Source organism: Macaca thibetana, chromosome 6 (assembly GCF_024542745.1).
Source record: "Macaca thibetana thibetana isolate TM-01 chromosome 6, ASM2454274v1, whole genome shotgun sequence".
NCBI classification, from domain to species: domain Eukaryota; kingdom Metazoa; phylum Chordata; class Mammalia; order Primates; family Cercopithecidae; genus Macaca; species Macaca thibetana.
In genome coordinates, this window is record NC_065583.1 from 165,518,789 (window position 1) to 165,545,420 (window position 26,632).

At 40.0% G+C, this 26,632-nt stretch overlaps 2 protein-coding genes and 1 pseudogene across 7 annotated transcripts in view; all 3 read left to right on the forward strand.

Annotated features, from left to right (window-relative positions):
- CTNND2 (catenin delta 2) overlaps positions 1-26,632 on the forward strand; it is a 935,738-nt gene that overhangs the window by 692,834 nt on the left and 216,272 nt on the right. For all 4 annotated transcript variants that reach the window (XM_050794061.1, XM_050794059.1, XM_050794060.1 and 1 more), the window contains one exon: positions 11,555-11,768. In XM_050794061.1, coding sequence (XP_050650018.1) covers positions 11,555-11,768 — 214 coding nt within the window. The remainder of the gene's footprint in view (positions 1-11,554; positions 11,769-26,632) is intronic.
- DAP (death associated protein) overlaps positions 1-26,632 on the forward strand; it is an 840,643-nt gene that overhangs the window by 301,503 nt on the left and 512,508 nt on the right. The gene's annotated exons all lie outside the window — the stretch shown is intronic.
- Positions 16,332-16,992, forward strand: LOC126956836 (60S ribosomal protein L19-like; annotated as a pseudogene). Its single transcript, XR_007726490.1, has one exon. The product of XR_007726490.1 is annotated as a 60S ribosomal protein L19-like (transcript).

Sequence of the window (26,632 nt, forward strand, 5' to 3'; positions counted from 1 at the left end):
TTATGCTTCCCTATGCGGATATATTAGAATTATATTTAAACTTTTAAAATCAGTATCACTACTGAAGCTGAACAGTATCATATATCTGCATACAATTATTACTTTTGAAGTTAAATTGCTTCCATTCTTGTTTGTGTTCAGGACTCCGCATTCATTCTTGAAATCTCATAGATATTCCTTTAACTTATTTTTGCCCTTATTTGGTTTATTTACTTCTTAAATTCTTGGAATGTACATGATCTATAGTCAACTTCCCTAAGACCTTTAGGTATGATTCAGGCCTTTAACATTGGCTTGCAATTCTTTGTATCACACGTTAGCCCCTAAATACACTGGGCTTTATTTCCTGGTTATCCACTCTGTTCCGCTAAGCCATCTTGACTACTACATCAGTACCGCAACATTTTAACTATTGAGGCTTTATGTAGCATTTATAAATGAGATAAAATAATTTCTCCCTTGTAGTCCTCCTTATTGAAATAGTCTTACTTTTTATTGCTTGCTTAAGATTCCAGATGAAAGTTGGAATCATTTTGTCATGTTCCAGAAAATCCCTTGAATTTTGATTGAAATTGTGTTAAAAGTATAAATAAATTTTGGAGAATTTATAGCCTTTTCAATATCCACTCTTTTCATTCATGAACAGAGCATTTCCTTATACTTCTTAATGTTTGTGTTTATATTGTTCAGTAAAGTACTTTAATTTTATTCATGTTGATTATTTACCTCTTTGGTAAAGAATGTATTCAAAGACTCAACCTCACTAGTAATTAGGAAAACACAAATTAAAACTAAAAAGAGATATCACTTTACATCCAATAGATTGGTTAAATTCAAGGAAGACTTTAGCAATGCTAAGTATCTAAACTTCTTGTCTATCATATTCATAGCCAATATTTTGTTGAGTTCTTTCCTCGCAACTTAAGTTTGCTTATAATATGTGTGTGTCAGTCCTTTTCATTGTGGCTCCTGGCTTTTGTATCAACCTTAGATCTTCCCAGTAATATATAAATATCCATTTGTACATCCCCCTAGTGCTTTTTTGTTGTATGTTTCACATTTACATTTCTAATCCATCTGGAATTTACTTTTTGTCATTGTGAAGAAATCAAATGCTATGTCATCCCTTATGTGGTGAGCCTGTTTTTACTAATTCTAGGTATCGAATCCATACTGCTTTCTGATGAAATCCTAAAGTCTTGTAAACATGTGTATCTTTTCTGGAGTTTTTTCTCCTCTCCCATTGTTATCTATTGATTCTGGGGTCATTTCATATTGTTCTGTATATTGGTACTTTAGAATATGTTCGTCTTTCCATAATTCTTTATTTTTCCTGTGATTTGTTTTCCTATGTTCATTCTTCCAGATGAGCTTTAGTGTCACTGTGTCCAAAAACAACTTTAAAATTTACTGGGCTTTGGATTTGAACTGCTTTAATATTTAAATTAATCTAGAGACCAATGGAAATCTTTATAATACTGAAGGAATGTGATAGTCCATTTACATTTATTCACATCTGCTTTTATGTATTTCAGTCAATACATGTCATTTTCTTCATACAGAAACTTCCCAATTCATAATATATTTATTTCCTAAGTATTTTCTGTATCAAGTTGCTTTTCTGAATGGAATAATTTTCTTAATATTCTGACCAATTATTTTTAGTATGTAAGAAAATTATGAATTTTTATATATATCCATGAGGAAGCTTTCCTTTTTAAAATTTTAAGCTAGTATTTTACTGAATTTTCTAATTAATTCCAAAAGGTTTTTTCAACAATCTTTATAATCGTGAGTCTTTTTTCCAAATGACTCACCTCCTTATTTCAGTTTTTCAGTTTTACTCTATTGACCATCACATCCACAACAAAGTTAAATAATAAGGCTGGTAACCAGTGTCTTCACTTTATTATGGATTAAAAATGACGATCATTCTAATGTTAAGTGGCTTAAATGCCATAGTAGTGGCAGGTTTTCTCAGAGTCAAGTTCAAGCTCAAATAGTCTGCTCAGTTAGCTGTGAAGCAAGGACTTACAAAGCTAAAGCCAGTAACAAAGGCTAGTGGTGGATTTGGAGTCCAGGCAAGGAAATCTAATCCAGGCCCCAAAGGAGAGACGTCTGCTTAATCAGTTGGGGAGGATGAGAGCTGTCCAGCAACACAGAAAAGAAGCCAAAAGATCAGAATTCAGAGAAGTGAGAGAGAAAGAATGTGTCAGCCCTCACCATCCATCTTTAAATATTTTAAACAATGTCCATCTTTATAAACAGTGAATATTTGTTTTAGGATATGGTACTAACTGTATGTAATTGATGTAATAAACTCAAATAATATGAGGCCTTGAATGTATTCTTTTTTTTTTTTTTTTCAATTCTTGAAGTTCCGGGATACATGGTACAGAATGTACAGGTCTGTTACATAGGTATACACGTGCCATGTTGGTTTTCTGCACCCATCAACCCATCATCTACATTAGGTATTTCTCCTAATGCTATCCCTCCCCTAACCCCCAACCCCCCAACAGGTCCTGGTGTGTGATGCTCCCCTCCCTGTGTCCATGTGTTCTCATTCTTCAACTCCCACTTATGAGTGAGAACATGCAGTGTTTGGTTTTTCTCTTCCTGTGTTAGGTTGCTGAGAATGATGGTTTCCAGCTTCATCCATGTCCCTGCAAAGGGCATGAACTCATCCTTTTATATGGCTGCATAGTATTCCATGGCATATATGCAGTATATATTCTTATGAAACATCCAATAGATTAAATCTCCTACTGTGAAGTAGAGCATACATCTGCTTGAATAGACTGTGTGTACAGATCTACAGAGATAGGATAGTAGTCAGAGAGAGAGAGAATAAGTGTAAGTGTAGCCTTTAAACCTGGGACCATAGTCTTGGGAGGAGAAATCCACCCTGCACTCGCACACAATATTTGCCTCTGACTGATGATGTTACAAAGTTATTCAAGGAAAGCAGTTATTCAAGTTATTCCAGGCCCTAGAATTTCTTAGGTGCTTTCTAGTCCAGGTTCATCAACACTTTGTAATTTGGAGAAAATCATGGGATATTAGCATCATGAAATATCTAAATGTGGAAATAAAAAGTCACATTGGAGTTTAGTTAGAGTGCAGTAAGAGTTACTGGAGGCTTTCTTCATAATTGTCAATGCTTTGTGATTTTTTGCATTTAGTATCTGCAAGGACAGCTCAAAATTTACACCAAGTGATAGAAGCCATTAGACTTATCGAGATCACATTTCCTGAGTGGCATCTTTAGAAAAGAAACTCGAGGAATCACTTGAAATTTTTTGTGTTTAAAAAAAAAACGCAGAGGTCTTTCCTGGGTGCACTTAAAGAGTAAAGTTGAAATTCACTTACAGTGTTCAGCAATTCTGAGGACTCCCAAGTGTGTTTTTGGAGGGTGTCTGCTCTCAGAAAAACAGTTGCCAGAGAAAAAACAGCTTTGAGGTGCATTTGACCTCCAAGCCTGCTTCATCCCCAGAAGACTTCATTGCTCATCTCACAGTTAGCAAGAGATCTATTCAATATATACGGTTTACATCCTAAATCCAATTTACAAAGTTAAACCCTAAATTGTATTCCTTTCACTATCACGTATCAACATTTTATTAAATTAATTTATATTTTGGCCAGGTAAGAAAGCAATTAAGAATATCATTTAAAAAGTTGATATAGTAGATAGTTCTGTGATATATAATGTTTTCTGAGCACTTTGTTAATCAATTCACTTTTGAAATCTCATTTAATCCTGAAAACAACCTATGAGGTAGGTTCACACTTTGTTCATGCTTCACAGGCATTTAAGTAACTTACCTGGGGGACATTGGTTTTAAGACTTGATTTGAACCTAGGTCTGAGGTAGCACCTCCAATCACTGCAACATGCTTTCTCGAAAACACAATTGAGAAAGAAACATGACTCATCTTGGTTCGCCTATCGAATGGAGAACACAGGCCGTTTCATACAACTGGAGGGAGAGAGAGATTCTCAAAAATAATTTCTACTAAAAAATTATGACCTTTATGAAATATACTTCTGTATTACTCAGAGACAGCTACATGGATATACCTCAGTTCAGATTTTATGGAAACATTGATTGTTTAACTGGCTTTGTAATAAAAGTAAGGGTTGAAATTCAGTGAGGTAAAACGTGCATTTTACAAACTGGTCACTTTGCACTTTCTACATACATCTGGTTAATCATCTGGTTTGGGATCCACAAACTTTGTATCTTCCATTAGCTTATAAGCCGAGAAAATTATTGAAATTCTTAATATTAAAAAGGAATGTGTAATAATTATATCACTTAAGAAAGCTTTTTCAGAACCGGCACCATGGAAAAGTAACAGTTAATTGAAAATTTAGTAAAAAAAAATCACTGCATTCCCTTATCTTCTTTTTAATCAGCTCTTTCTATAAACCCGTTCTCAGATATTGGGATTTGAGTTTTCATAAGTATCTAAAGAAAATAAGTACTATAGTACATAGTATCCATAGTTTGTGTGTGTGTATATATATACTCTATGTATGTGTGTGTATATATGTTTATGATATACTATACATATATATAGTATGTAATGATAGTCTTGCATACTATTATTAAATTTTACTTTGAGTCTCAGGCACAGCCTGGTTTCTTTCAACATGAACCCGGAAGCCCAAAAATATATCCATTTTATTAAAATGAAAGATTCCTGAGAGGAATAGCAGCACACACCCAGGTCCTTACCTGTTTTGAGGTCCTTGTCTCACCAAATAATAGGTTGACAAAAGCTACTCCAGCCTTTTCTGTCTTCTGTCCCCAGCTCCAAATCCCTCCCTTTTGCAAATGCAGAGCAGGCGAGCAATCTCTTCTGTTGCCCTGAATACCTGGTAGGCTGTGCCCTCAGGGTCTCACTATCCTCTAAGCAACTTGTCATAGTATTTTTTCTTTTAAATAAAGACAGATACCTCCCGAGAGGAATTCTGTTGCAAGCTGTTGAAAGTATTTTTTATCCACTATACATCATCATTATCATTACATTTTTATGAAGACTGTCATAAATATCTGAACACCGCTGTAATTGAATATGCTACACATTATTCATTGATGTTGATATCAGTTGAATGATAATAGCTAATTCATTGACAAATATATGCTATTGTCACTATATGCAGATTATGTTAAGAGTAACAAATCCTTTGGTGATGAGGCCCTATTTTTGCAATAGGTACTGTTGCATTACTTGCATTTCTCTTGTGTATAGTTTAATTACCTATCCATTTGTTTTCTGATTTAAAAGCCTTAGATATATTCTACCTTGTAAGGAAAAGGCAAAGAAGAAACTCACTGCATCCTTCTCTTGCATGATTCTTAGATACTCTCAGTTCCTTAGATGCTCTGAGTTCAAATTGTAAACATACTTTGAAGCAGTGGATTTTAGGGCAAAGGTATGAAAGCCATTTTTATTCTTCCCTGGTGCAAACTGGGAATGCATTCTAGTGTTCATTCCCCAGAGATTATCTGCATCAGGCTTAACAATGCCCTCACTGTAAACAACCTAAAAACAAAACCAAACCAAACCAAAGACAGGCAGTAGGGCATAGTTTTGTCTTATTTGATTGGTTAATTCATCTTTTGTTTCCCCTGGGGATGGGGTTTACCAGCCTCCACCTCCCTTACTCCTTATAGATTACTCTTGCCATCTAGATTCCTGAAGTGCACACCTAAGCAGAAAAATAAATGTGAGGCATTGACACAGGAACAACTGACTAAAGTCAATCATCTGTCAAAGAACCACTTAATAAATGAGTTTAAGACCGTCTATTCAGGTCATATATGAAAGTCCCTTCTGGTCACTGTCCAATTTTATCAGGTCCAGGAAAGTAGCAGACATGAGAATTGTTCAGTCCAGATTCAAATGAAGCTATCATTTCCCCGTATGTATTTCAACATTCATTGTTTCAATTTTAATCATTTGTATAAATATAAATAAATCTGAATCACACAGGTAATCTTAGAAGAGAAGGAGACACAATGAGGCACCACTATACACCTATCAGAATGACCAGAATGAATGCAAAAGGTGACAGCACCAAATGGCTAGGGAGGATGTGGAGCAACAGGAACTCCCATTCACTGCTGGTGGGAATGTGAAACAGCCATTTTGAAAGAATGTATAGCAGTTTCTTACAAACTAAACATACTTTTATCATGTGATCGAACAATGGCACATCTTGGTATTACTAAATAAATTTAAAACTTACATCTACTCAAAAACCTGCACGCAAATGTTTATAGCAATGTTAGACAACATTACCAAAACTTGGAAGCAACCAAGATGTCCTTCAGTAGATGAATGAATAAATAAACTGTGGTACATCCAGAAAATGGAATATTATTCAACATTCAACACTAAAAAGAAATGAGATATCTAGCAAAGACATGGAGAAACCTTAAATGTATATTACTAATAGAAGACCATCTGAAAAGGCTACATCCTCTGTGATTCCAACTATTTGAAATTCTAGAAAAGGCAAAGTCATGGAAACAGTAAAAAGATCAGTGGTTGCCAAGGGTCAGTGGAGAAAGAGGGATAAATAGGCAAAGCACAGAGGATTTTTTAGGGCAGTGAGACTATTCTGTATGAAACTATAGTGGAGGATACATGTCATTGTACATTTATTAAGAATAGAGGGTATGGCCGGGCGTGGTGGCTCAAGTCTGTAATCCCAGCACTTTGGGAGGCCGAGACGGGCGGATCACAAGGTCAGGAGATCGAGACCATCCTGGCTAACACGGCGAAACCCCGTCTCTACTAAAAACACAAAAAATTAGCCGGGCGAGGTGGCGGTGCCTGTGGTCCCAGCTACTCGGGAGGCTGAGGCAGGAGAATGGCGGGAACCCGGGAGGCGGAGCTTGCAGTGAGCTGAGATCTGGCCACTGCACTCCAGCCTGGGCGACAGAGCGAGACTCCGTCTCAAAAAAAAAAAAAAAAAAAAAAAGAATAGAGGGTATAGCCCAGAAATGAACCCTATTGTTTTTGGACTATTGAACTCTGTAGAATTTGGGTGATAACAATGTGTCAATGTAGATTCATCCACTGTAGCAAATGTACCTTTAGGGTGCAGATCTTTGATAGCAGGGGAGGCTGTGCCTGTGTGGGGAAAGGGAGTACATGAGAATTTTGCCCTTTCTGCTCAATTTTGCTGTGAACCTAAACCTGCTGTAAAAAGGAGAGAGAGAGAAACAAATACCTGACAACCAGCTGCACCATTCATCTGATAAATACTTATTCACTTACTACCGTATGACAGGCATGCTTTGAATGCATCTTATTTTATTGTTGAATTATATATAAATATAAGATATACATTAACTAGCATTTTATTGACTTTATTTTAATGCTATGAAACCTAAAATCTTTCAAGATTTGACTTTTAAAGAATTCTGCATGAGGCCTGGCATGGTGGCTCACGTCTGTAATCCCAGCACTTTGGGAGACCAAGGTGGATAAATCGCTTGAGCCCAGGAGTTGAAGACCAGCCTGGGCAACATGGTGAAACCTCATCTCTACTAAGCGAATCGCTTGAACGCTGGAGGCGGAGGTTTCAGTGAGCTGAGATCGCGCCACTGCACTCCAGCCTGGGTGACAGCGCAACTCTGTCTGAAAGAAAAACAAAACAAAACAAAACAAAAACAATTCTGCAGGAAGACGATTAAAGAAATAATGTGAGGAGAGGGTAAACTGACCTGCAATGATCATATGTTAACAAAAACCTGGGCTCAGCTTGCTGGATGTGGAGTGATCGACTAGGGGGATAAATTGGAACTAGACAGCTTGTCATTTTTGGGGAGAATAAATAAAGGTGCCATTTCAAATAAGACAAGTTCCTTCTGATAGGTTTTCAGAAAGTTGTACATTTTAAGGGTTTAAAATAGGTTTGTTTGGAAGCTTGGAAAGATTTCATGTTAGGTACCAGAAGAAACTGGTAGATGGATTGGGTGCAAGAAATTGGAGGAAGGGGCCGGGTGCGGTGGCTCACGCCTGTAATCCCAGCACTTTGGGAGGCCAAGGCGGGCAGATCACCTGAAGTCAGGAGTTCGAGATCAGCCTGACCAATATGATGAAACCCCGTCTCTACTAAAAATACAAAAATTAGCCAGACATGGTGGCATGCGCCTATAATCCCAGCTACTCGGGAGGCTGAGAAAAGAGAATTGCTTGAACCCGGGAGGCAGAGGTTTCAGTGAGCCGAGATCATGCCATTGCACTCCAGCCTGGGCAACAAGAGGGAAACGCCATCTCAAAAAAAAAAAAAAAAAAAAAAAAAAAAAAGAAAGAAAGAAAGAGAGAAAGAGAGGGAGGGAGGGAGGGAGGGAGGGAGGGAGGGAGGAAGGAAGGAAGGAAGGAAGGAAGGAAGGAAGGAAGGAAGGAAGGAAGGAAGGAAGGAAGGAAGGAAGGAAGGAAGGAAGGAAGGAAGGAGAAGGAAGGGTCCTGGAGAAAAGCAAAATAGAGGGAAAGTGAAGAGGACAGCATCAGAGCCATGCACAGCCACCAGAAGCAAGAGGACTGGAGTCCATGTCAGGGCTTCCCTCCTGGTCCTGATGGGAGAGGGGAGGCTGCAGCAGGAGGAGGGAGAACCAAGGACCTGGCCATCCCGTTTCACGCATGTGGCCATTTACATTTTATCTCTGAGTAATGTTTGGCTTCAGAAAACAAAAGTAGGATTCTCACATTCTTAGATAAAATTCAATCCCAAGAAAACAAGTTTTAATATAGAGTATCTGGTGACCCCAAATAAGAGCAAAAGAAAAAGGTTAATTGACTTATTTATGTTTATCTAAATAGATTAAAATCGAACTGAAAATCTCACTATAAATATGGGCATATGGCATTAATTAGGGCCATACTGAAAACATTGTGTTTTCATTTTAGCATTAAGAATTCATGCTGCATTCAGTTTGAATTCATTTTCCCTTTAATGTTTTAATATTTTAATCACTTAATTCATTAAATCATATGAATTGGAAATATAATAAATTAGGCATATTAATTATAACATCCAGTATTGCTAAAATATATAAATATGAATAAAATGCATAGATTGATTGATGATGCCATCTGTTTTTCATATATAACTAATAGATTCACTATAAGAATGGATTTATGATCTCTTTTCAATGGTTTCATTATTGTTTAAATTAAACTCAAGAGAACTTTGAACTAAATCACAGGTGGGCAAATATACATACAAAGAGAAAGTGACACTCATAGTTTAACCTTTTTTGTACAAGTGGAATATCCCTTCTCAAGCACTGTAATAAAGTGGGTGTGCTTATAATCTGGGTGCATGAACAAGACACACCTATATAGGAATACAGACATCATCTCTCTTGGGCAGGAGTCAAGCAGCTGTGGGTAGAACTGTAAGTTGGGCAGAGTTGTTTCCCACTTCTTTCTCTCTTTCCTTAGTTGACCCAAAAGATCCTTGAGTCTCTCTTACCCAGGTGCTGTCACCACCCTCAGGCTGGGCAACCATAACCCCCTCAACTACGCTGTCCCTCTACATCCCTCCCTCTTCCTTCCCTATCATGTTCCTATGGAGGTGCCGTATGTGAAACGCTGCATTCATGGTTTCCAAGTTAGGGATTTAGAGTCCAAGAGTGCTATGAGGATTTCCCCTTTTTCTGCTTTCATTTGCTGATGAATGAAAATAATTCCTGTAGGCATATTCGGAATCATCAGAGGCCACCCTGTGTGAATGAAGCATGCTCTATTTTGTTTGTAAGCTGGGTTGGAAGAGCTGCGGGGCTGACGCCTCTGGATACATCCCTGGCTGCTCACAAAAGAGGTGTTTGTTTTTTGTCTTTAAAGAGGGATATTTCTTCATTTTGAAAACACTATTTTAGCAAAGCTGAGAAACACCAACACAGCAAGTAATATATTAAGCCTCTCCATTCATTTGACAAATATTTCATGAATAGTTATGATGTGTCTGGCATTGCACTGGTTTTAGGGATAGGGATATATAACACTTTTCCTCCCGGAGCACGCATCCTTATAGGAGAAGACAGAGGATAATGATAAACATAACAAATAAGTTAGAACATGACAAGTCCTATGGAGAATTCAATAGCACTTGAAGATAAACAAGAATGCTGGCTTGGGGTGAGGGTGTAGTTCCAAGTGCAGTTTTAAACTGTGTTAGAGTCACCTGACAGAGAGCAGCACTTGGGCACTATTGAAAGAGCCTGGGGATGGCCGGGCAGGGTGGCTCACGCCTGTAATCCCAGCACTTTGAGAGGCTGAGGTGGGCGGATCACGAAGTCAGGAGATTGAGATCATCCTGGCTAACACGGTGAAACCATCTAAAAATACAAAAAAAAAAAAAAAAAAAAAATAGCCGGGTGTGGCGGCGGGCACCTGTAGTCCCAGCTACTCGGGAGGCTGAGGCAGGAGAATGGTGTGAACCCGGGAGGCGGAGCTTGCAGTGAGCCGAGATCGCACCACTGCACTCCAGCCTGTCTCAATAGAAAAAAGAAAGGGAAAAGAAAGAGGCCGGGGATGTAGCCAGGTGTCCCGGCACGTCTGTGAGATGAATGAGTTTTTCTGTAATCAAAAAATTAAGTAGAGAAGATGCAATCCTTCGATCCCTGAAGAGCGCTGAAGCATACAGTATAGGAGAAGAGTATTCCTGAATGAATCATGCTCTTTTTCCATATACATGCAAAAGTTTTCAGATGCAGCTTTGCTAATGAAAACCCTGTGAAATAGCCTGTGTGTTAAGTAGCCACTTTATTTCGTTTCTAATTTAAATTTGAAATTGTTCCCCAAATCAAAGGGCAACCAGGAGAACATGCATCTCGAAATACACAGCAAAAATATTTTGCATTTACTTATAAAAGATTAAAATTTTCTTTTCATAAAAAGAAGAGTAAAATGTACAGTGGTTTTTTGTCGTTGAATCAAATACCTAAATTAAGCGTAACATCCCTTGGCCTCACATGTTCTGTCTCTCATGTAAGAAACGTTCTTATTTCCATGGGTCATCTGAGATAAAATGCCTCGTGTCAGTTCGTCCAGTCTCTCATTTTGCTTCTGGTTCCTTTGAAATGTTTAGAGCATATCCCTATTAAGCATAATTTTAACATTTTGTACATCATTCCTGCAGCCCTTTAAGACAGTGGTTAAATTTAATAAGTCTAGGGAATGAGGATCACTTTAATGCCTTTTATTTCTTCATGTGCTTCATCCATAAGGATGTGGCATGTTTTTATAGAGAAATGTCTAAGGCACTCATTATGAAGTTAAAATCACCTTTCCCAAATTCTGTGGTTTGAAAGAAATACATTTGGATTTTTATTGGTAAGGTATTAAAGCAAATACAGGCAATCAAATATAAAACAAACACTTTTTTTTTTCCGTTTCCTTTTGCATGCCTTAATTCAGTTTGGTGCAATTAATTGTTAGCAGATACTTTATATGAAAAACATGTTTTGGGGTAGGTAGGGAAACCTTACACTGTAAGGCAAAAGTGGTGTCCTTTGCTCTTTCAGATAAGGAGACAAGGAGGCATCCAGCTCCTGGTGGACCTGTTGGATCATCGGATGACCGAAGTCCACCGTAGTGCCTGTGGAGCTCTGAGAAACCTGGTATATGGGAAGGCTAACGATGATAACAAAATTGCCCTGAAAAACTGTGGTGGCATCCCAGCACTGGTGAGGTTACTCCGCAAGACGACTGACCTGGAGATCCGGGAGCTGGTCACAGGTTAGAATCATTATCAAATTATTATACTTTATCTCAAGGTAAACTTTCCATTATCCAACACAGAGGCAAATGGGCTAATCAAATAAATATTGTGGTGTTCTAATAACGTAGGCAGTCTCAATATGTGTTTTCAGATGAGTAAACAACTGAAGAAAATGGTATCAGATGTGACACGCATGGATTGATCATATTCAATAATCCAGTAAATGTAACCCTCACTAAAATTCTGTGATCATAATCAGCTTTTGTCAGTGGATTTAGAAGTAGTTGAGCGTCGTACAATACCCAGGGCTCTTTGTTAGAATAGCATTAATAATAATTGATCAAAGGACAAGGCATGTCAGTTTTTGCTAATAAGGTATATATTCTGGTTTCTAGTGTGGTTAGCAACAGACAGCTTATCCTACTTAGCAGTTAATTTTTTGAATGAAATATTCATGTCTATTAAAAGTCACAATTATTACATATTAGGGAATTTTTAAAAAGTGAACATGAAAGCTTTTCCATGATTGTAGGACTTTCGGGTTTTGTAAAATGGAGATAATTATAGTAGCCACACTATGGTCCTGAGGGTTTAAGAAATGAGACCGTGTAAAACATTTGGCACGTATGTGGAATACATGTGAACACAGTCAGTGTTAGCCATGAGCTGTCATCCCTCCCTTTTAAATATGCAGTGTTACTTGGAGTATTAATGGCCCAGGTGGCCTCAATACAGCATTTCAAATTACTCTGCCGCTTATTCATCTTAATCATGCTCACTATCGTTCGAGGTGATATTTGGTTTTCAGTTCATCAAAAAGTACCCCATCAGCAAGTATTTAGCAAATGGATTGCGTAGTTGACTGTCTAAAAAGATCTTTTAATTATCTGTGATTCAATCGACCTTCTGTCTTAACTCTAAATTTTCCTTGTAGCTATGCTGATGAAGTAGATGAAAATGTATTTTTTAAGAAAATACACTATTCAAGCTAGAGAGTCACAAATATTTGTCCAGTTCTGGGTCAAGACTCCCAACTTTTGTATATTTTCTTAAATATACACTCTTTGAGATTATTGGCCCATTTCTTTCTCACTCTTAGTTACATTAGAACTAGATGCAAATTGTTTTTTTTTTCTTTTGTTTTGTCTTTCCGTAAGTAGAAAATCGTCTTTGTGGAAAAAATAATAATTGTTAAGAATTACCGTACTACTAAAGCAATATTTCACACTAAGCTAATGTGGGAAGACATGAGTCAGGGAAAGTAAAAGTATTTTTATCTACGCAGTGTGATGTCTATGATAGTTTAGAGGTGAGTTATGTAACTGAAAGTATTTCCTACCATTATGGTTATGAACAACCATCCTTATATTTGTGGGTTTTGCTTAAGTTGGAACTGCCTGCAAAAGAAAGAGCTCAGTGCATGTGATGGGGACAGGAGGCAGTAAGACTCCACCAACAGATACATGAAGCCATGAGAAATGAAGACCAGCAGAGCCCTTCTGTGTACACTGTATGGATTCATTTATGATTTGAGAATAATTGGATTTGACTAAAATTTAATTTTGCTCCAACACAAAATTCATTGTCTAGAAGAACCCCTCTGTGGTGGCTTCCCTGATTGCCAAAGAAACTCAGCCACGTGTCAAAGGTTGAGATGAATGATGGCTTAAAACAGAATGGAAATGCCATACCCCTGACACATGACATCTTCTGCAGAATATACCTTATGCTGTGCTGACATTTGAAGCAGCTATAAAGAACTGACCACTGTCTACTCCACTGCCTTCAACATTGCTTCTGACAGCTTCTGGGTGTCAGCCATTCACAAGTGCCAGGGCAACATCAGAAATTCCTATGTGAGCCCCATTTGGAAAACCAAAGGCGTAACCTCTTGTTTCTTTTCCTGGTGAAACATGGGCTGTAGGAATGATGCTTGCTTGATGTACGGAGAGGATACACTCTTACTCCACTTCTTTTAAGAAGGAGGAGGTTTGCACCCACTGTCATGTTTGGACCCACTGTGTTTTCATCAGCATGTGCTGGGAGTTTGAGGCTTTCTCTGTGTCTCCTCCTAGAAGAAATGCCGTGATAGCCACATCCATTGAGAAGGACAGTGGTTGTTACTTCAATAGATGTTTTCTGCCTTTCCAGAAGCATGTTCATATTGTGCTTGGCTGAACTTCAGGCATCAGTTTCACCTTTTTTCAAAGAAAAACATATCAGAACATGTTGACAAGCTGAAGTTCATGGTTTCTGAAGTTGCCATCATGGATTCTCGAGAAAATCCACAAGCCCCTTGGCCAAGCTTCCACTCTAGTAAAGGAAATTGGAAGAGAGTAGGAGAACATTCTAGTGTGGAAGCAATTGCTCCTGTAAGCCAGTCTAGTGATTGGCTCTAGACACAGCCTTCTGAATTTCCTTACTGACAGAAACCTGAGGGGGCCTGGAAACCTGCAGGAGTCAGCTAACTTCTGCACAGACGTTGCCTCAATGATGTAAATCAAGCCAAAGCCACCTTCACCGCCTAAAGCAAAACAAAATAAGGCAAAAGGAATTCACCTCAGACAAAGCTTGGATTCTGTTGACCAAGCCTGGGATGCCCTCAGTTGACCACACAGTGCCGCCACAGAGATGCCTACACCAGTGCCCACTGCCCACTGCAGGGTGAGGCTCTGATCTGAATGGTCAGGTGTGTGCAGCACTGGCTGCTAAATATTTAAAGCAATGGGCCTGACAAACAAGACCACATTTTAGGAACTTGCTAGATGAGCAGCAAGGGAGTGGATGACTCTGAGAGGTGGAGTAGTGTGTACAAGAAGAAGGGCTGGCTTCACATCTGTTGTCACAAGGAGCCGCTGCAAATCTGTTTAGGAATTAGGTCAGATATCCATGCATGGATTAAACAAAACGATGATCTAAGTATAACAACTATACCCCTTACTTCCTTTGCAATTCTCCCGTGCATCTAATACAGAACTCAGCGAAGAATAACGACTCAGTATGTTACAGGAGCCCCGCCATACAGGGGAGTTTTTCTGATCACTTTCCTGCCTATTATCTCATGGATGAGAACAAATGTTGAACGAAAAATTACATGGGAAGGCAGGGTGAGGTCTCCCTTTGAATTTCTTACTTATTCGTAGACTAGGATGTATTATAAACAAATATTCAAAAGAACAATTTTAGTGATTTTTAAAAAACTAAAGCATAGTTTATAAACCAGATTTTAGATTAGACCCAGCTATATATCCTGAAGAACCTATGATGTCAAGAGTGCCAAATTATAAATAAGAAAGAAATGATCTTGCAAAGCTTTACATTATGTGTTGAATATTGCTCGGCAAACTATTCAAACCATGATAAAGTGTTGAAACTGAGATGTTTACATACATTTACATCCAACACATAAACATGCATGCTGAAAAAAACAGCTGCCTGTTTTCACTGCAGTATCTCTTCACAGTAGAATATATTTTGCTGCCTGCTACGTCTTGCAATAAATAATTTTCTTCCTATGCAATAATTACTATGAGATGATGATGAGAATTTTTGTTAAATCCAATCGAAGCTATTGTATGCTAGCTGTTGCTTGAAAAGCTCCTAAGCAAATAAACTTTGATTAGAAATGCTTCACATCCTTTGGGCCTGACTCATGTAATTTTTCTCTCTCTAAATGTGGAAATAATGGACCAAAATTTTGAGTATGCCCAACTAAAGATTTCAGAATGCTTTACAAATCATAATAAAATGGTTTTTATTAAACTGTAGAACTTAGTAAATAAGTGTTATTTTGGTGAAAGCACATGTCTTGAGAACTGTGCTTCTCCAGGAGAAGAGTATGTTTGTCCATCTGATGCTTCGCATATCCAGATGGTCTTTCCTTTTAGTTAAGGAGTCAGGCTGAGGACTCAACCTTGTCCTTCATTTTGGGTATCATTAATTCCCTCCTTTCTCCATAAAAGTCCCTTCCAGAATCCTCTGTCTTCGGGACAGATTTGGATTTTGCTCTCTAGACCTGCACGGCAATCCTGGATTAGAACTTCTGTTTCCAAGATCTGTGCCCTCTTCTCTCTTGTTTTTCTCTCTTACAAGTTCCTGAAAAGGGATGCTTAGGAGATTAAATTCTGAAAAAATAAGTCTTTAACCCTCACACATGAGTGATGGTTACTAGATACACAATTCTAGATGGAAAATTATTTTTCTCAGGAATATTTTCTATAATTTAATTTTAGACTTAATACTATTAAATTCTCTCGTGATATATGCGGTGTTGCCTTTTAAAAAAAAATCATTGAACATTTTCAGTTTAAAGAGTCATGACCTTGTTCAGTGCCAGAAAATTTTCTTCTTTTTTAAAATAATTACTTTGTCTTCATTTCCTCTGTCCTCTTTTTCTGAAATTAGTCAGATTTTGAGCCTCTTGGATTATTTCTCTTGTATTTTCTTATATAATTTGGAGCCCTTTGCCTTTTAATCATATGTTCTGAAAGAATTCTCTAGTATCCAACATTTATTTTCCCCCAATTTTTCTGTGACTTCCATGCTCCCACTACCAGGGGCCCAAGAGGGTATCATCTTTTGAAAAGAAAAAATCTGGAGCTCTTTCCTTTCGCTGCTGCGGCCGCAGCCATGAGTATGCTCAGGCTTCAGAAGAGGCTCGCCTCTAGTGTCCTCCGCTGTGGCAAGAAGAAGGTCTGGTGAGACCCCAATGAGACCAATGAAATCGCCAATGCCAACTCCCGTCAGCAGATCCGAAAGCTGATCAAAGATGGGCTGATCATCCGCAAGCCTGTGACGGTCCATTCCCAGGCGCGATGCCGGAAAAATACCTTGGCCCGCCGGAAGGGCAGGCACATGGGCATAGGTAAGCGGAAGGGTACAGCCAATGCCCGAATGCCAGAGAAGGTCATGTGGATGAGGAGAATGAGGATTCTGCGCCGGCTGCTCAGAAGATACCGTGAGTGTAAGAAGATTGATCGCCACATGTATCACAGCCTGTACCTGAAGGTGAAGGGGAATGTGTTCAAAAACAAGCGTATTCTCATGGAACACAGCCACAAGCTGAAGGCAGACAAGGCCCGCAAGAAGCTCCTGGCTGACCAGGCTGAGGCCCGCAGGTCTAAGACCAAGGAAGCACGCAAGCGCCGTGAAGAGCGCCTCCAGGCCAAGAAGGAGGAGATCATCAAGACTTTGTCCAAGGAGGAAGAGACCAAGAAATAAAAGCTCCCCTCTTTGTCTGTACATACTGGCCTCCGTGACTACATAGATCAGCTATTAAAACAAGCCTTTATCTGCAAAAAAAAAAAAAAAAAAAAAAAAGGAAAAGAAAAGAAAAAAATCTAATAATTATCTTTTGTGTTTTTTAATAGCTCCTATTTTTGTTTTATGAATGTAAAATATTTTTGAATTTCTCTAAGGATATTATTTAGAACTTAAGTTTGTTTTTATCTCTTTAGCATGAATTATCTCAATTTTTTTTCATTGTCAGCTTTTCTTTTTTTATGGTGGGCTTTTTCATGGATGTTGCAGGCTTACTTCAAATCTGTGGTGGTCCTCAATCTTCTGCTTATTTTTAAAATAGTGGAATAGAGTTTCTCTGAGCTCTGTGCATGTCGGTGAAGCTTATTCACAGTGAAGCTTCACTTCAGGGTGAGTGGGTGGGAGGGAACTGTTGTAGTGGGGAGTCTTGTTGGTGTTTTAAAGAGGAGGGTTTTTCTCTAAGGCCCAGATATCCGCAGTAGCTTTTTGGTTCTCCCCAGTGCAGTCCATCTATTTGGAGATTCTTCTGAGTTGTTTATTTTGTTTATGTGGCCTGGAGGAAGGGGATAGTACTTTCCTGTCTGCTGGCTATTCTTTCAAGCTAGGTGGAAGTGGAGAATGAAAGGTGACTGCTTCCTTTCAATCACCCCTTTCTAGCTTGTCTTCCCATTTCTGCACCCCAGGTTCCTGCCATCTCTTGAGTACAAATCTTTCCTAGGGTTCCACCAGGACAGTCAGCCACCTCCCTGAGATAGGATCCCCTAGGTGTGTATCTTGGGCTGTGCTGGCTTCTCCCTCAGCTCCATCTGTCAGCTCACCCCTGGCTGTTTTGTATCTTACAGAAATGTGATGAAATTTCTTGTCTGAATTACTCCTTCCATTCTCTTCTCTATTCCATTATGTCCATGATAAATAACATCTTCTGTCCTGTATGAGTTCTGAACTCATACAGTTCTGAACTCATACAGTGAACTCTGAACAGTTTTGAAGGTTGAACAATGTTAAATATGTTTACAGATATTATCTCTGTTGCTGATAAAAGCCAGGCTGGAGGCCTTCTTTAAGGTCTGTCAGCCAAGTGACCTTGCTAATGTCACAGAAGTTCGGGTATAACATTAATGAAGCACCTGCAGGGAAGAAGACACCGGAACAGAGGGAATGCATTTCTCCCACTAACATCCCCAGCCTATTTTTCTTTCATCCTCTTTGTTATGATCACCCAGAGGCGTAGCCCCTCTCCCTAGAGCAGAAGCTAAGCAGTTTGTCAAGAAAGCTCTTCTTCTGTCTTGTTGGCACTTTTTGGGGATTACCTGGAATTCCTGGTGGGCAATTTGTATATTACACCAAGAGGCACCAAAAGGGGTCAGAGGAGCAAATTATTTAAATCAAATTGAGGGTTACTATGTTCCCAAGATTTAAAATTAAGTCTAGTTTTATTTCTTATTCCAAATATTGTTCAGGTATGTTGTCCAACATAGCACATTAGAGGTTCTGTGAGAAGATTAAACAACATCCCAAAGATAAAAATGAATACAGACTTTTCAATAATGAAATGCCAGCAATGTAGAGATGCTTCGAATTTTAATATGAACCCCTCCAAATATCAAATTCCCATGGAGAAATTAAAAATCAAAGTTAAAATCCACTTTCATGTTGAAGTCCGAAGACATTAAGGTTCAAAGGAATTAAAGTCAAAAAATCAATACCTCTTGCCGTTGTGTGTTAAAGTTCAAAATCCACAATTCTTAAGTTAGCTAATGTGTAAAAATCATCTTCTCCCAATTTTTTATTTTGCACAGTCTCAGTCAAGGGGATTCTTGTGCCTCTATGGGGCCTGGGTCCTCCAGCAACCTGAATTCGGGGCTGCCTCACACTGGAATTGGCCACATACTTTCCGGGCCTCAGGCGATACATGATTGCATTGTCAGCTCTCCCTCCTCTCACTGTTCAAAGGTGTGAGCAATGGCCCCTGCCCATCAAATGTAGCAAGCAAGCCATTGTGAGCCTTTAAGGGAAATTATCCCAGGCAGGCATGTTCCCAGAAGCCAGCCCTCACTGGGGGTGCCGCAGGGCATCAGTGGAGTCTGTATTGGTCATCTGTGGCTGCTGTGACAGTTCACCACACATTTAGCAGCTTAACACAAGGCAGATTGATTTCCTTATGGTTCTAGGGGTTACAGGCCTGACGCAGACTCTCCTGGCTTCAATCTGTCACCGGGGCTGTGTTGCTTTCAGGAGACTCTAGGGGACAGTCCATTTCTTTGCCTTTTCCAGCTTCCAATGCTACCCACGTTCTTTGGCTCATGACCCCCTTTCCACTGCCTTCAGAGCCAGCAACGTTGCATCTCTGATGAGTCTTCCATGGTCACATTTTCCTCTGATCACTGCCAAAAATGATTCTCTGCTTTTAAAACCCCATGTGATTAGATTGTGCCCACCTGGCTGATCCAGGATTCTCTCCATGTTAGTTTCCCCATTTTAGATGCTTTGTCTTCATCCCATCTGCAAGTCCCTTTTGCCATGTAAAGGAGCCCATTCATAGGTCCCGAGGCATCAAATGTGGACATCTTTGGAGAGTGATTATTCTGCTGACCACAGTGTCTGAGGGAGTGAGCGCATGGAGACCCCTTGGATTTAGTCAGGGGATGCCAGCCTGGTGTTGTGTGGCTTTGAGAGTCCATCACCTGTGGACTTAACCTGAATCAGGAGAAAGAAGTCCAGGCAAAGGTTCATTCTGGCATGATGCACTTCCCGCTTGAAGGGAGATTCCACCATTCCCATTGTCTCTTCTTTGGGAAACTGGAATCATGGATATTGTTGCCACCTTGCAACATTTAGATACTGGCAGCAGAGGCAGCACCTGTCTCCAGGTGCATCATGGTTTGACCAGGGAGGCAGAAGCACTGTAGATGACATGGAAAGGGGGACTTGTTATGAGGATTAGACCTGACACCACGGTGAGAGCTGGTGAAAACGCCTGTGGAAGGCTTTGCCGCTGTGTCCAATGATGGGCCTGCAGTTGACACAGGCCAGCAGGCAGCAGTCAGAAAGAACAGCAGGATGTGAAGCAGGGGAAGCCAGAGCCAGCTGCCACTCATGGGGACAAATGGCACCCCTCTTTTGCCTCTCGCTGCCTGCAAATCTGCCACATGAGTGATACACAACGCTGCCGTTCTTTGCCACAGAGCCCTACATGATTCTTCCTGGCCGGGACCTAGGGAAGTGGAAAGAGGGGATGTGATGGGAGCTGTCAGAGCTGTGGCCTAAAAGGTGGAGTAGCAGCAGGGGGGACGTGCACACACTGTAGCAGCCCTGATGCCCTCTGCCCGCAGCCCTCAGAGTTCAGCTCTGTGCTTCACTTGCACCAGCCAGCCATCCTGCAGATGTCTCCATGGACTGCCTCAACCTGCAACCAAGCAGGGAAGGAAATCCTGGGAAGCACAGTTGCAGTTCAGCTGGGGTGACACAGTACAAACCCACCACTCCAGGTCTTATATGAGGTGGTTTCTTTCCCTTCCTGCATACTGCAAACCTTTGATTTTGGATTTCCTCTTTGGGAGTCAGGTGTCTTGGTCCAGTGTCCCAGAGTGTGTTCTGTCCCGTAACAAGCCTTCCACTGTCCTATGGTTTGTTAGCAGCTTTTCCTCAATCCTATGGTGCAACAGTGATTTTTCTGCTTTTTATGATGGAATTGATTTGCTCCCTTGGCCCTACGAAGATTGCAAAATCACCCTCAACAGACTCCTGTTGAAGCTGCTCTTGCCATTGTGGGAACCTGCTGTACCTTCCAGCCCAGACCTCTGCTGTGTGCACTGCAGGCCACTGTCTCTGCTTGCTCCTGCTCTGGGCCCTGAGAAAAGCATTTTTCTAGCACTTCTTTTTACTGCTGGGGTGGGATGTCCTTCTGTGATTCATTTTCCTCTGCTTTCCTTCTGCACATCTCAGGAAGGCTCAGTTCTCTTGAACCTGCTTCCTAAGTTGGACACTTTGCTTTTTAGCATGTGGAAGTGTAGCAGTGTTTGCTGAAATTGCATCCTGCCTGCCTTTTACTTTTCCTTTGTTCTCAAACCTGAAAGCATTGCACTAGAGGCAATACGCTTTTCTACCATTCTCTTCTAGATTCTCAAACAGGAGTTGGCAAGCTTTTTCAGTAAAAGGACAGATAGAAAATATTTTAGCTTGTAGGCCCTAGGTCTCTGTTACAACTATTCAGCTCTACCTGTGCTGGATGAAAGCACCATAGGCAATACATCAACAAATGTGTGTGGCTGTGTATTAAACTGTATTTATGCAAGCAGGTAGCTCAGGCCATAGTTTATAGAACCTTCTATTGCATACTGTCTTCTGCAACCAAGTTCTAATGGAATAAAGAAGGAGGCCACATTATCACCTCATTACTGCTAGGGGTTGGGTTGGAGGCCAGACTCCAGGCTTTTTAGCCAGACTGGTTTGCTCACACAGAATGCCAGAATTAGGTAGACTTATCTATCATGGCACAGGCAGCCGTTGGGCCAGGGTAGCTTCCCTTCTCCTCTACCAGCCACTAGGGCACATCTCATGGAGACCAGGGGAAGCAGAGTTCCTCATGGCCTTTCATGCCAAAGTGGAAGAAGCTCAGAGCTGGGCCAAGCCCTGCACACTCACTAGTGCCTTGGACAAGTTCCTGTCTCTCTCAGGGGAAGAGCAAGTGAGGAGCTGGGAGAGTCCAGTGTTACAGTAATTGTGCTCCATTCGCAGTAAGAAAACATCAGGCCTGGGGAAGAATCCTTCCCGATACATTGCTATTAATTCTGATGGATCAATGATGGGGAGAGGAGATAAGTATTTGGTCTGCCTTTTGATGGCAAGTCGTCTCCTAACCAGCTTTGTGTCTCGTGCATTCTCTGCTGAGACATTGCCTGTTCTTGTCTCCTGTCATTTTGACCATTTTAGGATTATCTCTTCACAGAGGCTAGCCCAAATCATATGCACCGGCAGAGTGCAAAAATGTACAACCCTCAGCACTGTTCTGATTCCTAATTGCTTCCCCAAACAGACTGACTGTAATCCAATTAGGAAATCCACATCTTTAACTTTCTACATGCTCCACCCTTAGTCCTAGAGACAGAAGCCATTCTGTAGACTGTGGGTCTCGTTCCCTCATTCATTCAACAGATTGCTGTTGAGTGCCTACTATAGTTGACCTTTGAACAACCCAAGAGTTAGGGAGGCTGACAACCCCTAGAGCTGAAAATTTGCATACAATTTGGCTCCCCAAAACTTAATTACTAATAGCTTACTGTTGACGGAACACCTTACCAGCAACATAAAAAGTCAATTAACATATATTTTATGTACATATATACTCTATTCTTACAACAATGTAAGCTAAAGAAAAGAAAACGTTATTAAGAAAATTATAAGGAAGAGAAAATATGTATGCACTTTATTAAGAGTGGATCCTCATAAGGTCTTCATTCTCATCATCTTTGCATTGAGTAGGCTGAGGAGGAGGAAGTAGAGAGGTTGGTCTTGCTGTCTAGGGGTGGCAGAAGTGGAAGAAAATCTGTGTATAAGTGTACCTGCACAGTTCAAACCATGTTGTTCAGAGTCAAATGTATATGGAAGTGAAGTTTAGGTGCTTGGGATACAAGCACCTTCTAGCCATAGACCAGCCTTCCTTATGTTATGGCTTTCTTCCTAATGGTCAAGATCATGGCACCTGTTTTTCAAGGAGCCAGATGGAGGAAGGAAGAAAAAAAGGAGCACCATTGAGAGGAGTCTTGGTATTTCCATTGATTCGTATGTAAAGGAGTGAACTATGTCAAGACAATACGTGAAATTTCGTAATCTATTAACAGAACCGTTATGGGCTGTTAGAAGCTTAGAACTCATAGACCTGCCCTCCTAAAGCTTGTTTTGTAGTGGACAAGTCAGACAATAAACTGAGACAAATAAATCTGTGACAAGTGCTGTGGAGAAAAACCAAGCAGGCTAAGGAGATTAGAAAGGGTTGGAAATTTACTACTTAGAATAAGTCTGAAGAAAGGAAAATCCCCAGATAATGATCTGTTAAACTAGAGAAGTTTTGTTTCCCATACGTGAAATCTGCAGGTAAGTGTTCCAGGGTGGTAACACAACTCTATCCCATAGAGTCTTCAGAAACCCTTCTAGCCATATGGCTTCTTCCAGCCATAGCTCTCCCTTCCTTATGGGATGGCTCTCTTACCAGTGACCAGGATGGCGGCACCAATATCTCAGTGAAAAAGATATTTCCATATACAGTATTTGTTTTCATTTTTAAATTTTTTTATTTTAAAGTTCTGGGGTACATGTACAGGATGTGCAGTTTGTTAAACAGGTAAACGTGTGCCATGGTGGCTTGCTGCACCAATCAACCCATCATTTAGGTATTAAGCCCAGCATGCATTAGCTATTTTTCCTGATGCTCTCCCTCCCCCAACTCCCTGACTGGCCCCGGTGTGGGTTGTTCCCCTCCCTGTGTCTATGTGCTCGCATTGTTCAGCTCCTACTTTTAAGTTAAATGAGAACATGCAGTGTTTGGTTTTCTGTTCTTGTGTTAGTTTGCTGAGGATTAATGGCTTCCAGCTCCATCCATGTTTCTGCAAAGACATGATCTCACTCCTTTTTATGTCTGTATAGTATTCTATGGTATATATATATACCACATTTTCTTTATCCAGTCTATCACTGATGGGCATTTGAGTTGATTTCATATCTTTGCTATTGTGAATAGTACTGCAATGAACATACTTGTGGATGTATCTTTATAATACAGTGATTTTTATTCCTTTGGGTATGTACTTAGTAATGGGATTGCTGGGTCAAATGGTGTTTCTGGTTCCAGGTCTTCGAGGAATCACCACACTGTCTCCCACAATGGTTGAACTAATTTACATTCCCACCAACAGTATAAAAGCATTCCTGTTTCTCTGCAGCCTTGCTAGCATCTGTTGTTTTTTGACTTTTTAATAATCACCATTCTAACTGGTATGAGAAGGTATCTCATTGTGGTTTTGATGTGCATTTCTCTAGTGATCAATGATGTTGAGCTTTTTTTCATACATTTGTTGACTGCATGAATGTCTTCTTTTGAGAAGTGTCTGTTCATGTCCTTTGCCCACTTTTTAATGGGGTTGGTTTTTTTCTTGTAAATGTGTTTACGTTTTTTTGTAAACTCTGGATACTAGACCTTTGTAGATGGATAGATTGCATAAATTTTTTCCCATTCTATAGGTTGCCTGTTCACTCTGATGATAGCTTCTTTTGCTATGCATAAGCTCTTTAGTTTAATTAGATCACATTTGTCAATTTTTGCTTTTGTGGCAATTACTTTTGATGTTTTCATCATGAAATCTTTGACCATGCCTGTGTCCTGAATGGTATTGCCTAGGTTTTCTTCTAGGGTTTTTATAGTTTTGGGTTTTACATTTAAGTCTTTAATCCATCCTGAGTTAATTTTTGTATAAGGTATAAGGAAGGGGTCCAGTTTTAATTTTTTGCATATATCTAGCCTGTTCTCCCAGCCCCATTTGTTAAATAGGGAATCTTTTCCCCATTGCTTGTTTTTGTCAGGTATGTCAAAGATCAGATGGATGTGGACGTGCAGTCTTATTTCTGAGTTACTTATTCTGTCCCATTTGTCTATGTTTGTCATAAATCGTCTTTTTAAGGGAGCTGTAGTTACTTGTACTATGTTAAGGTTAGACTGCTAACATTTATATCGGGGTAAGTCAAGCTTGTATCCCTTCTTTATTACCTGTGTCACAGAGTAGGACATTGCAGATACCTCTAGAGCCAATATGTCACATTATTTCCTGTGTTTTACATTCTTATTGTTGTCCAATGTGCCTAACCTGAGAATCCAGGTATTCTCTGCATTTATTTCTTGTGGACCAAGAAGAGAGAAACGAACATTTCTGAACACCCCCACTTGCCAGTCATAGTGCTAGTACCTTCCTGTCTATCATTGCCTTGAATATTCCTGAGGTCCTGTGAGGTTGGATGCAAGGGGCATGCTGAAAGTCATAGCTCGTCTATGGTACTTTTGCAGTCCTTGATTTCCAAAGCCAGTCTCCTTTACACCAGTGATTTTCCAGTTTATCCAATCATAAGAGTTTCTTTGGGGCCACTTGATAAAACAATACATATTTCTGGATCCTAAATTTCCATGATAATAGCCTGGGAATCCACACATTTAGCAGTACCCTCTTGTGGTTCTTAGGATCATGCCTGTTTGAGAAACACCACTTTCTACTTTCACAAGACCAACAATTACAGCGGACAGCAGAGAGGTGGAGGATTAGGAGACACGGATGTGTTTTGAGAGATGCCAAAATAATTTGATGCTAATAGTAACTACATTATCCAATGAAAATATATGGCCCGTTTATCACTTTTCTCAAATTAGAATGAATGCATTTCAAATTAGAATTAGGTTAGCTGATATTACAGTGTGCTTCCTTAAGTGAGAGAGAAAATAAGTGGAATCGCTTCCACCGGATATAGAAGAAATTGCCTGTACCGCCCCCTGACTTACAGCCAGCAGTAAGCAACTGTTACTGATGGCAGTGTTAACTGGGGTGGAGCTTGCAAATATTATAGTCCTTTACTTCCCTACAAAACCTTTGAAGAGATTACAGTACTGTAATGTATTAATTACAGTAATATTGTAATTAATATTACTGTATTTTGAAGTGTCATCAGAACCTTCTGTACACTGATCAGTGAGTGTTTCGTGAGCATGCTCCATTTTACGTACTGCATCGGTGAAATGTTGGATGTTGTTGAACCCCGTCTGAAGTTGCCTTCAGTTTTCACCTCCATGATCATTAGGGCTGGTGACGTGAGATGTATCTGTGCTTATCTCTAATTACATTTCAGAGCATGCCAAAATTGTATAAGGGCTTAAAGGAAAGTTTTTCTGGGTCTTTGCGTCTTGTTTTGTGTTTGCCGAGATTGAAATGTACAGCTCATTTCCACTTGTTAGGTCTGACAATGCATAACTGATTTGTGGCTTTACTTTGCAACTCACGAGTTACAAGTTAATTAGAAACACTTTTCCCTAATTATATTTGAGAGTTTGCTCTATTTGCTCTACAATTATCACAAAAATTACATTAACTAGTGTTAACGAACACAACATAGCAATCCCCACTGGATCCTGGAGGAGAGCACCAAATCACAGAATGTCTACATCCCTTGCCCAACACCTGGTTTCCTTTCCAACAGATGTTTTGGTTTGCCATTCCTGAAGACACCTTTGAAATAAACTTCCTTTCTGGTTGTCCCTTAGAGGATGAAACTCAGCCTAGTGGAGGAGAAGCTTCAGTTTTGCACGTGCAAAACTCTTTTCACTTAGCGACTCGCTCTTCCTTAATGACGGATGTTGTCTTTGCCATCACGGCAGCTGTGTACATCAACTGTGTGCCCTCCCCAGGGAATGCCCAGAAGAAGAATCTCTGTGAAGTGGTTTCCTAAAATAGGAGCCTTTATCATGAGACCTGTAATCCCGGGGAAGTCAGGAAATGGGACTGCTTAGAAGGTGACCGTCTTGTCTTCCTTCTTTCTTCACCTGTTCACAATAGATATCTGAGCAACACTACAAGGTTGCTTAGTCAAG